This window comes from Apteryx rowi, unplaced genomic scaffold (genome assembly GCF_003343035.1).
Source record: "Apteryx rowi isolate R43461 unplaced genomic scaffold, aptRow1 scaffold_354, whole genome shotgun sequence".
Classification (NCBI taxonomy): domain Eukaryota; kingdom Metazoa; phylum Chordata; class Aves; order Apterygiformes; family Apterygidae; genus Apteryx; species Apteryx rowi.
In genome coordinates this window covers 479481-491952 of record NW_020450019.1, presented here as the reverse complement: position 1 = coordinate 491952, position 12472 = coordinate 479481, and the positions used below count along the sequence as shown (strand labels likewise).

At 47.1% G+C, this 12472-nt stretch overlaps 1 protein-coding gene across 1 annotated transcript in view; it reads right to left on the bottom strand.

The window, feature by feature from the left end:
* Positions 1–7235, bottom strand: part of LASP1 (LIM and SH3 protein 1) — a 35628-nt gene extending 28393 nt beyond the window's left edge. Inside the window, exon 1 of the mRNA XM_026072955.1 lies at positions 7129–7235. Within this exon, the coding sequence (XP_025928740.1) occupies positions 7129–7184 (56 nt within the window). The 5' untranslated portion in view covers positions 7185–7235. The remainder of the gene's footprint in view (positions 1–7128) is intronic.
* Positions 7236–12472: the final 5237 nt, after the last annotated feature.

Genomic DNA, 12472 nt, shown 5'->3' with positions numbered 1-12472 from the left:
AAATAAACTATTCTTGTTTTAATAATAAAAGCAGCACCAGCTTCACTTTGCAAAGGGCCTGCAAACATCTTACTGTAAAAGAGCAGGCTGCAGAGAAAGATTTCAATTCCTCCCAGCATTTTCAGGGAGAGGCTGCCAAGATGGCTGGTCCAGCTCTCCATGTGTGCAGCTGCTGCCTTCTCCAAGCATCTGTTCACAGCCTACTTGCATTGGAATAAAGTAACTCAGAGCACAACTTTGTAGGACATTTTCTCACAAGGACTCCCCTATTGCCCACCCAGCATATTAGTGACAGGCAAACACAGGACTGGAGGAAGCAGGAGTGTTTTGCTACAGAGTTCCCCAAGTGACTTTGGGCAGAAATCCCGCAATGCTTTGGAGGGAAGCAAAACCCCTCAGCAGCTCTAGCATGGTTCTCCTCAGTGTCTTAGCACCTCAGTGTTCAATGTAGGACAGCAACAGGGAGCAGTATTTGATTCAGCCAGCTCCACTCTCACTGAAAACAGGCAGCATGTGGCTCACCCCCTTTCCCAAAGGCTTTGCCAGCAGTTACCAGAGGGTGTTACAGAGCAGTATGTTGCCTAAGTAAAAAGCAGCTTGTTTTCAAAAACCTGCTTTAATCCACAATGGAAGGATTTCAAGTGAACACAGGAGAACAGGGACTGCCAAGCTGTGAAGTCAGAAGTCACTTCTGGAAACAGCTGTTTGTCACGGTTCCCTTTGCTCCCCCCCCACAACTCAACCCCAGTACAGAGCTGGGCCTGTCCAGCCCTCCCTTCGCAGGGACATGCCTCAGCTCCAGCCAGGGCCAGGACAAGAGCTAAGATTGATAGCCCCTACCCAGAACCTGAGGTTACTTACAGGAACATGGGCACCGCAATGGAGCTGGGTTTTTCCACAAGTTTTTTTGGCTCCAGGCATGGATAAGCAAGTTTAGGAAAGTCAACATTTATTTATAAGTCTGCCCCCTCAGTGAGGTCAATGCACAGGCTAAGAAAACCTAGCTGCAGAACCAGACCAAGTCCTTGCACCACCTTTCAGGGCAATGACTAGCAACAGCACTGGCAGAAGAGAGCTGAACTATGGTGCATGATAACTAAGGACAACATCTATAGATAGTCTGAGTTATACCAGATTGAGCTACAGAGCTAGCAAAGCAGGAACACACGTTCTCCTAAGTCCAGGAGGGGCTTGGCACAGCCCACATTTGCCAGGTGGGCAGAGGGGTGCAGAATGCCTTGGGCTAATGTGAGGGAGCAGCACGCAAATACAGGGCAAGCTTGGGGAACAGGTAGCAGAGAGAGAGTAACAGTGAGATTTCCCCTCATGCCCCCTAGTTCTGCACAGGCTTTATCTATAAGTGCTTTGCATTGTGTATACGGGGTATAATTGATTTAAACTGCTTGGCAGCAACATGAATCAAGAAAGGACAAGGGCACTGAACACTGATCAGACTAGGCTTGCCTTTGCACTTCATTGCTCCGCAAGCCATCTGGATTGCTTTGATGAGGGGGTAAAGTGGGCAAGGCAGGTTATCTTTGCCCAGTAAATAGTGCTTGTGATGCAAAGTTTCCATTCCAGACACTGGACTTCAATGGTGCCTACTGCTAACAGCAGGCAGAAACCAGTCACACAGAGCAGATAATACCAGAAGATGGGGTGGATGGAGGGTAGCAGAACCCTAGAGAAGGATTCTGGATTTCTATAAGCTGCTTTGAAAGCTTCAAGCAGTCACATGAACTGCATGAGGTCTCTCCATGAAGCCTGGGTGTACAGGCAGCACTTGGAGTAAGTCATTCCCAAACACTTCAGGGAACAGATGCTCCACCCCAAAGAGGCTCTCCCAGCCCTTGCAGCCTTCCAACCATTAAATCACACATTACTCTGGAAAGCTTTTCCACACGTTGCATCTACTCTCCTCCAGAGAGGAGATCAGGAAACTTTTCCCCAAACATCACCAGAGGTAAAACAGAAGTATTGCATATTCCCTAGCTCCTCCATCTCTCCTCAAAGCTGTGTGTTGGGGGTCCTCCACCCCACAACAACATATGGGAAGGCCAGCTTTCATTTACACCAAGACAAAGAGCAGTGTCTGTTCAGAGCACCACAGTATGCAAAGCATGTACATGGAGACAGAAAGACAGTTATTCTCATCCAGAAACTCAGCACAAATAAAACATCAGATAAACACCTGGACTCCATCCCAGCAACACAGTTGTTCCTCTTTCCCTTCCTGCCCCCTCACCCCCCCTCCAAAAAAAAAAAAAGAAACTTGGAAGGATCACTCCATTAATGTAGTAGGCAGCTACCAGATGGAGTGGTGAGGAATGCCAAGAACAGATCACTGGCTTGTTGTGAAACTCAGAGCAGCTCTGCCTGCCACTTGCTAACTTTTTCCAAGCAAAAAGTTAGCCCCAGAGGTATCAGACAGCTTACTCTGAATGGAAAGGCAAGGATCAAGTTACTGTTGAGAAATCTGCTAGGGAGGTTCTTAGCGTTGTTACCAGGACTTAAAGGCTTTAGGGCTCCCGTTCAGTCACCAGTGCCCAAGCACTGCTTGGGTGTCAATGCTAGGTAGACCCAGGCAAGGGCTGTTGCAGAGCTGCTCATGCTGACTCAGTACCAGAGGAATGTCAGGCCCATGAGTCGATCCCCCAGGACACATTCAGCCTGAACGACAGCCACAGTTGGGTGCGGCTTCTTTGCAAGGAAAGTTGATTGCTTGGAGAAATAAAGTCACAAGCACAGCAGATGGAGGGATAGTGACCCTTCTGGCACACCTACATAAGATTTTCAGCAGCCTTGCATATCAGTTAACCCCTTTTGGGTGGGGAAAAAGGGCAGTTCCCCCCCAACCCATTAGCATAGGGGATGCCGAGAACAGCAGTGCAGCATTTTCCTTCTGTGTGTAGCAAGAGCTGAGGCTGCTGAGCCAGGACTGCAGCAAAGGTGAGCAGGAAGGGCTCTGCCAACAGCATCGTCTCCATCATGCAAGTTCAAACAAAGGATGCTGTGCTTTTAAGGCTGGGCTGCTGACAGGAGTGCTGTGTCTTCTTGGTGGGGGAGGAGGGATCGCTGAGCAAGTAGGCCATTAACTTCCTGCCAGCTAGTCCGCAGCATTCAAGAAGTTTTTTTTTTTCCCCTCTAAAAAAGCACTGTGGGGTGCGCACATGGCAGAGAGACAACCCCTCTGATTAGCCATGCTCCAGCAGTAGGATTCCAGTGTAAGAGGCACATGTGCAGTGAGAGCAGGGCTTTCTGAATTGAGATGCATCCAACAGGACAAGTGCATTTATATCAGCACGAGTTCAGACAAACCCACAGTTCCAGAATGAGGTCTGGCCTTGGGTTTCATCTAGACAGCTTCTCTGGAGGGACAGGAGAGGAACAATCTTGTAGCCAAGACAGGGCACAGATCCTCTTCTGCCCCTATGGTAGGGAGAGGAGACTCTTGCCCACTGCTGCCAAATACTGCTCTCACTGTGCCCCAACTCAGAGCTCCACATCCAGGCATATGCAAGCTCTTCTTCACATTTTAAGTAGCAGTGCTGTCCAGTAATGCCTCTGAAGATGCCGATTCCCTAGACCAGATATACTGCTTTGAACTCAGACAGGATTTTCAAGGCATTAATTCATGATACATGAGTGACTATGTCTAAGCAAAGCAGGAAGCTGCCAGTTGCCAGGGTACTCTGGAGGGAGAGAAGATCAAGGCAGTGAGGATCAATGCAGCACTGTTGCAGGCACCACCTTCATGTAAGATTCCAATGAATCAGTCACCCTAGTACCTTGCTAAAGTCAGTGGAGGAACACCGAGGAAGACAGTCTTGTCTACCACAGAGCGAAAGCATCCCTGACATGGGGGGGAAGCCTAGCAGTCAGAGGGCAGAGTTAACCATCCACCTTCTTGGAAGGCTTCACACAGATTTATTGCTGGGTAATGTCAGACAGGGAGGAAGCCCAGCCCTCTTCCTACCGCTCTCTTGAAGAAAGACTAAGGAATTTGGCAGAAGGCCAGGGCTCAAACAGAGGAGACCCTGTGTTAAGGCATGTTCAGAAAAGCAGCCTCTTCCTTGCCAGGATAAACGTTGCTTTTCCCACTCACTTCCCCCCACCTTCCCCTTGGCGGATAGAAGATGTTGTCCCTCAACTCTAGTATCAGTAAAAGCTGTTTGGAAAGGGTGGGCCCCTTCTGGGTAGCACTGGGTTATCCTCATGTCAGCTACACTCACCTTGCCTGGCAGTTTCTTCCTTTCCAGGATATTCCGGGGAGCACCACATGCTCCAGCTACAAGGACAGCAGCTGAAAAGGAACCAAGCCCAAGTTTCCTGGCTGTAGCTTTGCTTCACCCCCATGACTGGGCACTGCAGTTGCATAGCTTCCCCCCCCCCCCCCCCCAGGAGGCAAGGGGTCTGCAGCTGCTAGAGACTGCAAATTTGAGCTCCTCTCAGTTCCTTTTACTTTTGAAGGCACAGCCATACAAGATAGGAAGAACAAAGCATTTAATGTAGGTCTCAACACAATTTGAACATCCAGGACTACCTTGGGTAGAGTCAAGACAGACAGCTGCCTCCTCTTCAGGGAGGCTTGGAGGCCACTGAAGGGTTAAGACAGCAAGCCTGCTTCAAAGGGAGTTCTTGAGCAGAGGGGGTTGAGAAACTGAGATGGGTTGAGGTTGCGTACACTCCTTGGAATTTCAGGAATTTCCCATTATTATTCCACTTCCCTTTCACCAGCATGGAGGGGAGACAGCACAAGAACAGAACTGCAGGCCCATCCTTATGGCCAGAGACAGCACTAGGGACATGTATGTCCCAACGCTCAGTGCTGGAAAGGCTCACCGCCAAAGGTGGCACCAGGCTGCACTTGATCTAGAGAAGGATGACAGCATTGTCTCAGGACACTAAGATGAGCTTAGGGGCATCTTATCTCCTGCAGCAAGGCCTGCAGCCCTTTGCAAGTCACAGTTAAAGAGATGCTCTATTCTAACTTCTCCTCTAGCCACCTGGCAAGGCAACATGCTTCGTTAATGTCTCCAAAACAGTTAAGGTCCAGCTAGCATCCAGTCAGAACCTTATCTTCAAGATTTGGTTTAGACCTCTGCTTCCTGTCCACAGTTTGGAGTCAGCTCATTACAGGCAGCTACCCATAATCTTGCTGCTCGTAACTAGCTTCTCTCCACCCAGTGAGAGGAGAGATGAAAAATCATGCTGGGCTCCAACACACACACAGCCCTGTACTCATAATACATGGTCTTTTAGCTTTGCTAAAATGGAATCTCAAGCTCACAGACCCCACGCTGATCAGTCAGCCACAAAAGTAGTTCTAGAGACCTGGATAACCTAAGTACAAGTGCTGGAGAGCTGTCATTCTCCAGTCAGTGAGCACTGCCTCAGACTGCACGTTTCCCCCCCACACACACTACTCTTATTCCATGAAGTTTCCAGTTTTGCCTTGGAAGCAGGAGTTCTAAAGTAGTACTGATAACAAATAACTCTTGGATATCTAGATATGTCTCACTCCATTGCCATCCTGCACCTCAGATAAGATCCCATTGCACAGCCAATACTAACAAGTCTCATCCCAGATTATAGAAGTTTCGACTATCCTGGACATGTCACAATCAGCTCCTGGTACCAGCAATAACTGAACTACAGAAAAGCTACAACAGTGGGAAGTTTTGCTAAGACACTAGATGACTGAAATACAGTCTTGCTTCTTTTTCATCTACTTTGTCTTATCCATTAATAGAGTTAATACCCAGTCTTACAAGGATGTTGTCAGGATTAATGTTTAAGAGTACTTTGTGAAAGGAACATGCTATATAAGCGTTAAATAGTATTAAGTTCTTCAAAAGAAAATTAGATAAAGTATAAGAAGCAGCTACAAAGATCTACTACAAAGTAGCTTTATAGACATTAAGAAACTTGTCAAGTGAGCACCAAGTTCTACTTACCTAAGGATTCAGTAGAGACTAGCTTTCATGATACAATGGCAGAAACTAGAAAGCTATTGTTATTAAGTTAAACTAATCCAGTTAGCTCATTTGGCTAAGAGTTCCAAACTCCAGTGATCAGTTGCAGATGAATTAAGGAGGACTTTAAAAAAATCTAAGACAAAGGCAGCATTGAAGATGATTTTTTTTTTAAATGCAAAGCTTCCTGTCTAAACAAACTCAGTGTTGCACATCACATTTAAGGTCTCCCAGAGTAACAACACAACTTCAGAGTGGAATACTTTGAATCATCCATTATTGTTCAGATCAAAAAGTCTATTGTCAGCAGAGATCTCCTACTGCTGTACACAGTTAAGGGTCCTTCTTGACAGCAGAAAAAAATTATGGGGGCCAGTGAAGATGCATCATTCATAAGCAGCTTGAAAGATCAGGGGAAGCTAACTGAGGTGTGATATAGCCAGCTGATCTCATTCTACCAGCTCTGCCTCCATCTTCCCCATTCTCTGCTCAGGAGAGAAGGTTCTAACATTTGAGCAGTATCCGAGATAGATGCATTTACCTTTATAAACCTAGTGGCACTTGCCCTGGATGTTAGTGTTAATCAACTTGGCCATGACCCCAACACCTCAGCAGAGCACAGGCTGCAGTTAGATACCCATGTTCCACACACTCCCACCACACTCCCTTCTGCGCAAGGGGCACTTCTCTGGTCCCAGCTAACTGTATTCTGTTAGCATTGGTATAAGCACCTTCTCATTTACTCTTCTTTAAGGGAACTCAAAAGTAAACTCCACGTAAATGCCTGCTTGTATTTGAGTTGTATCCACCTTGGGTCTGTCCAAGCTAGAACTCAAAACAGCGGCCATGACCTGGCATTTAAGCCTGGAAAACATTCACTGTTGCGGTAGAGGCATTAATTGGCCTGTGCAAGGCCTTCAGTCAGGGCTTCACATGTGCTCCTGGGAAATGCTGTGAAGCAAAGGGGAAAGATTGTTTCCACAGAGCAAGGTCAGGATTCTCCACACTTCTAAGCACCAGTTCTCACATCCTGGAACTTAAGAGAACTGCAAGGAAGGTGGGCCCAACAACTGCTACAGCATTTCATAGGCTCAAGCATCAAGTTACAGGCCCAAATTCTCTGTCGTAACTAGAGCAAGTAGCAGAGACTTACGCATTGCAATACGGCTTCTTCTCGTAGCCCTTGTAGTTTTTCATGTTTAGGGTCATCTTGCAGGTCTCGCAGTGGAAACATGCTTTATGCCAGAACTGGAAACAGAGACAAGAGAATCATTAACAGGAGTACCTTGCAATTCTAACGGGACACGGCCCCATTTTGCACAACTCAGATTCAGTGTCTCCTACAGCATGCAGGAGTCAGTGATGAGATCCATGATACCTGCAAGACCTAGAGGACAGACAGTATTCTTACTAGTTTAGGACTTAAGTAATCTTGCCCCACTGGTGCATAGCTTATCTGAACAGGGCAGCAACATTCATGACTTAGTATTATAGCAGCATCTTGTTTTCTTATCTGTAGATCAGGATTCATTAAGCTTCACCAGACTGAGTAGGGAGTTTTTTCCCTATCCTGCAAGAGGCACAACATAAAACCCTGTGAGCAGGAGACTGTCAGCTACTGAGTTAACAGCTGTGGTTTAAAGGCTTCAAAGTTGCTGCTTTAGGTGTGTTTTTTTTTTTTTGCTGATGTTAGCCAAGAGATAGCCAGAAGAGCAGGTCAGGTGAGGCTGCATAGAGACATCAAGCCAAGAAAACAAAGATGGAGAAAGAGATTCTCATGAGAAGCCGACAGTAGTCTCACACTGTCTGCTCAAAAGCCTTCACAACAGTTACTGCCCTTCTGCCTGCCAAGTCGGGTGGCTAATCCCAGATCTCAAAACCCTATGATCTCAAAGAACATGGGATCACCCCAACATCATCTCAGCTTCCCTCCCCATCACGAAGCTGTCAATAGTCATGACCAGTGCTACATCCTTCAACAGGGCAGAGCCAGTGAGACAGAAATAAGCAAGATAAGCTGCTAGCCTGAAGTTGTGGCGATGGTAGTAGTTTTTACATCCTCTCCCACAGAGTTCTTACAAGAGCAGCCTCAGGTTTACCCCACACCCCAGCTGAGGTCTGTGGTCTGAACACAGCCTTACAGCAGCATGGCTGTTCTCTTTGCCAGTGAAGTACGCTCAAATTCAAGACTAAGACACCCCTTGAAATTTAGATCATGATCCAACATTATAGGTTGCAACATCTAATGAACTCTAAAGAACTGTTCTCCAACGTTTAGAGCTATTTTTAAAGCAAGTATTTCCACTGAGTATTTGGCTGAGCAAAGCGGCTTCCTTGGCTGGAAGCAGCCCTATGAGGAGCATTCAGAGCTGCTACTGAACAGCTACACAAGCCTGCCCAGCCACCAGACTCCCTGCAGTCCAAGGCTAACAGCCTGCCAGTCACCAAGTGACCAGACCTTCTCGCTTCCTCAGGCAGCGATAGCGAGAGACTTCCTGGACAGTATGATGTTACTAGCCCAGGGACCAGATGAGGCACTACAGAAGGGAGGGAGCACAGGCAGGAACCGAGTCGGGGCACTGCAACAGGGAAAGCGTAGCCTGAAGCAGCATCTTTACTCCCTTGAAGTAAGTTACTCCTGCCCTAGCATTCCCCTTTCCTCCCAGTTCAGCTGAACTCCCTCCTCCACAAGCCCCCCAGCACAGCCACACCTGCCAAGTACACAAGCCATCCATCACCAGCTCTGCAAACCTAAGGAGAGAACAAGTTGAAAGCCACGTCAACATCTCACAATACCCAAGTAGATTAGATTTAACAAGCACACCATGTGACACCCAGGACATTGATTCAGGCCCAAGTTTAATATGCAGTCAGCAAACTCAGGGAGAACAGCTGGCAGTTGTTGCTATGATTTCCACCCTGCTAGAAGCCTTAAGCTCTTTAAAGAGCTTATTTCCACCATTACCACAACAGGTTTGGTTCTGTGCTTTTCTGCAAGAGGGAGACTACCTTCAGCAGGAGCCAAGTCTGAGCCCTTGCGGTACCTGCCCACAGGTACCGCACCCCTGTGCGCAAACACTGCCGCGGCTTAACAAGGCTGTGACTCAGCTGAGCAGGACAACTGCCTCATTTCTGTTGCTCAGAGCAACACATTTGTTCTCTTCCTCTAGCTTTACCAGTTCCTCCAGAACTTTCTGCTAACAGCAACCTAGTACAAGGGGGCTTCTTTACTGCATCAGCATGTTGCTCTGTTTTCACACCCTAGTTCCTACGCAGCCATCATGGGATCATTCCCCCCCTTCCCTCGGTCTCAGACTCTAAAGACTCAGCTGTTGATCTGTCTGTCTTTAGAGTTCTTTAAGCATCTAAAGATCTGGAAAGTTATAGCCTTTCAGCTGAGTTACTGCCGCATTAGAGGTAATGAACAGATTTCTCTTCAAGCTTGTCAGCCATTCATACTGCTGTAATAGCTGTGCATAAATACCAGAATACCACTATAAATACAGAGTGACAAACTGAAAGGCAATATGACTTGAGAGGCTTTTCCTCCGAGGAATACCCAGCCTCCCAAGAGCCAAGGAGTAGCTGGCAAGGCCTGGTGCTGTCACGCAGCCAGTGACAGCTTTGACAACAAGCATTAGCAGAAGAGGTGCAGTCAGATAGCCTTTACCCCCAACCAGAGAACAATATATGAATATTCTTGCCTCACATTGGATAAGACATTTCAGCCCTTTGGCTCTTGCAAAGCTTTCTCAGCAGGCTGGGCAGACACCTATGGCACCTGGAGAGGTTAACTACCTCTACCTTTAAATTTTGCTGCTTTTCAGCTTCGCCCGTCTTACTACTGACAGCATTAACACTAGATCCAAGAATCTAAATCATCACTGAGATGAGGGAAGGCTGCAACATATGACTGACACAGATGAACACTAATTATGCAGGCTTCCAGTAATACTACTGCTCATCCACCAGCAATACTCCAGAGAAAGAGGACAAGTTCCAAATAAGTTTTCACAAGTATATTAATGCCTGTCCTTTTCACTTCCAAGTTTGAAGTGCTTTGAACACGTGGAGCAGATCTGAGGTATGACTGCATGGTGCAATTCACTCCACGTCTCAGCAGGCCATACTTCTATTAGAAGCAAGCTGGCTGGAATCCAAACAGGCTGCTCTTCTAAAGATGTAGTTATTTAAGCAACTTCACCACTTGCAGCAGCCTACATCTGGGCACACAGCTCACAGCCAGAGTACATACCAGCGTATCCATTTATAGCTTATTTATAGCTGCAGAACATCCTTCCACCAACAGAAGCTATTGCTCCACACCTGTGAGCAAGTCTCAGGGAGAGAATATCACTTGAGACTCCAAGAATTAGGAGACAACACAACAAGGAGAGACTATCTAGGCTGAAGAAAAGTTTTGATCAGGACTAATCTACTGTAATAGCTAGTCCTAACTTCTACTCATTGCTTTAGAAAGAGTCACCTGATATCAGCTGTACATAGATTTATAGCTTAGCAGTTGCAGCCACAACCACCAAACCATGCGACACTCGTTCCAGTTATGAGCAGCACAGGACATGTCATTTCCACAGCGGAAGTCAGCCACATCACACGATATCTTATCTGGAGAGCTGACAGGACTCAGTCAAGGAGGGATGGGGGAAGGGAACAGGCAACAGATGGATAACAGGGACTTCCTGGAGTCCAAGCTGAGCATTTGACTTTCGCAAGGTGACGACACAAAAGAAGTCAGAGTTCCAGTATTAAGAGGCAGAACTTGGAGGCTGAGTTTTGCCCAGCTTTGAGCCTTCAGCACAGTCTCACTTCTCTACCTGTTGTATTATTTTTTTAAAGACTGATGAAGCAGCAGCTTTTCCTCATTTGCTGTGCATCTCAGAAGATAAACTTAGCAGAACAGACTTTCTCAAACTATCTACCAGGGTTGTCAACACATCAGCACAGCCACAGAAAGCTTAGGGGCACTGACTTACACACCTTCTCTCTCAGAAGACCTTCACCATTGCTGCCTTTGGTTCAACTCAAGGCAAACAGTGCCAGAACTGCCCTTTGGACTTTGCTCAGGGTAGAGTGTAACTAGGTAGACGTTCGCAAGACAGACCTCTAATAAAGCTGTGCATATCCCCTGCTTTTACACAAAGTGGACAGGCTCCTCCAGGTTCCATCACAACAGCCAGAGGCCCCAGTAAGGATTAATACAGGCCCTGTAGGGGGAACTTATTTAGCTAGAGGTGCTCTGTATTACAGGGCTGGCCATGCAATGATTGTAGCAAGACAGAGGTAAAAAGACTCCTCTGAAGTATGAGATGTAGTCACTGTAGTCTATCACTAGCCCCCCAGATGCTAGAATACATGGTATCAGGATGCACATTAGTCATGCCTTCATGGCGATGCACAATTGCCAGCTCAGAAGTAGCACAGCACCCAGATACTGACTGCACAGTAGGAAGCAGAGGCCCCCCCCCCCCCCCCCCCGCCCTTCCAATTATCTACAATTCAAATACCCTGAAGCTACTCAAGGTCAACAAGAGCTCTAGAAGACAGAGCCGCTTCACTATTCTGAACAAACAGGATGGTTCCTAGGACACAGGACTGATAGTTCAGCTTTAAGCAATTCCCAAGTTAAGAAAGAAACATCATCTGTTAAAAATGTGAGCAATAGGGTCTGCTGAAACTCAGGAATGCTGCTGCCGCTGAGATCCATGCATTCTTTGAGTTACTTTTTTTAGTCCCTAAACTGGTCATCCCAGAACCCTGGAAGAGGAGGGGGAGGAGACCAGCTCAACTATCCAGGACAGTTCAGCTCCCAAAGGATTGCTTCTAAAACTACAAAGCACAGGCAGCAGCTAGAGTACAGCATAGGATCAATACACTAGTACTTTTTTCATCTCCAGGCCTGACCACCAGACACAGGACCTGAATTCCAGCACCAAAGGAGATGGGTTTAATTTATGCTTCATTTTTGCTGGGAAAAACTCTCAAAAGAGACACTTAAAGCACTTGCACACCATGTTAAAGCAGGCAGCACAAGAAACTATAAAGTTTAAGTTCTGGAGCAGAGAAGTATCAATTGGAATTGAAGATTAAAAAAGCTCAGCTAATGTAAAACAGATGAGGTTCCCAGCTTCAAGAGGAAGCATTAACTGTTGCTTTCCATTCTGTCTCTTCAGACACCCAGCTGCATTTCTACAAAGCAGTGGCTAGTTTCCTTTACTGATTGCTGTGAAGCTCAGACAGCTACCTTTTAATTATATATAAAGAGAAGCCCTTGAAGCTGCCTGCAACTATTAAGGCAAGGGCTCCCACACGCCTGTCCCCAAACTCCGGCACAAGTAGCGATAAAAAGAGAGTTGCTCAGATTGAGGGTGCCGCTTCCAGACGAGCACCACCGATCCTCAGCGGAGCGCGAGGCAGGCTGGAAGGAAGCCGGGTCGCAGCCCCACGGGGCCGCCCTGAGAGAGCAGCACTGGGCTCCG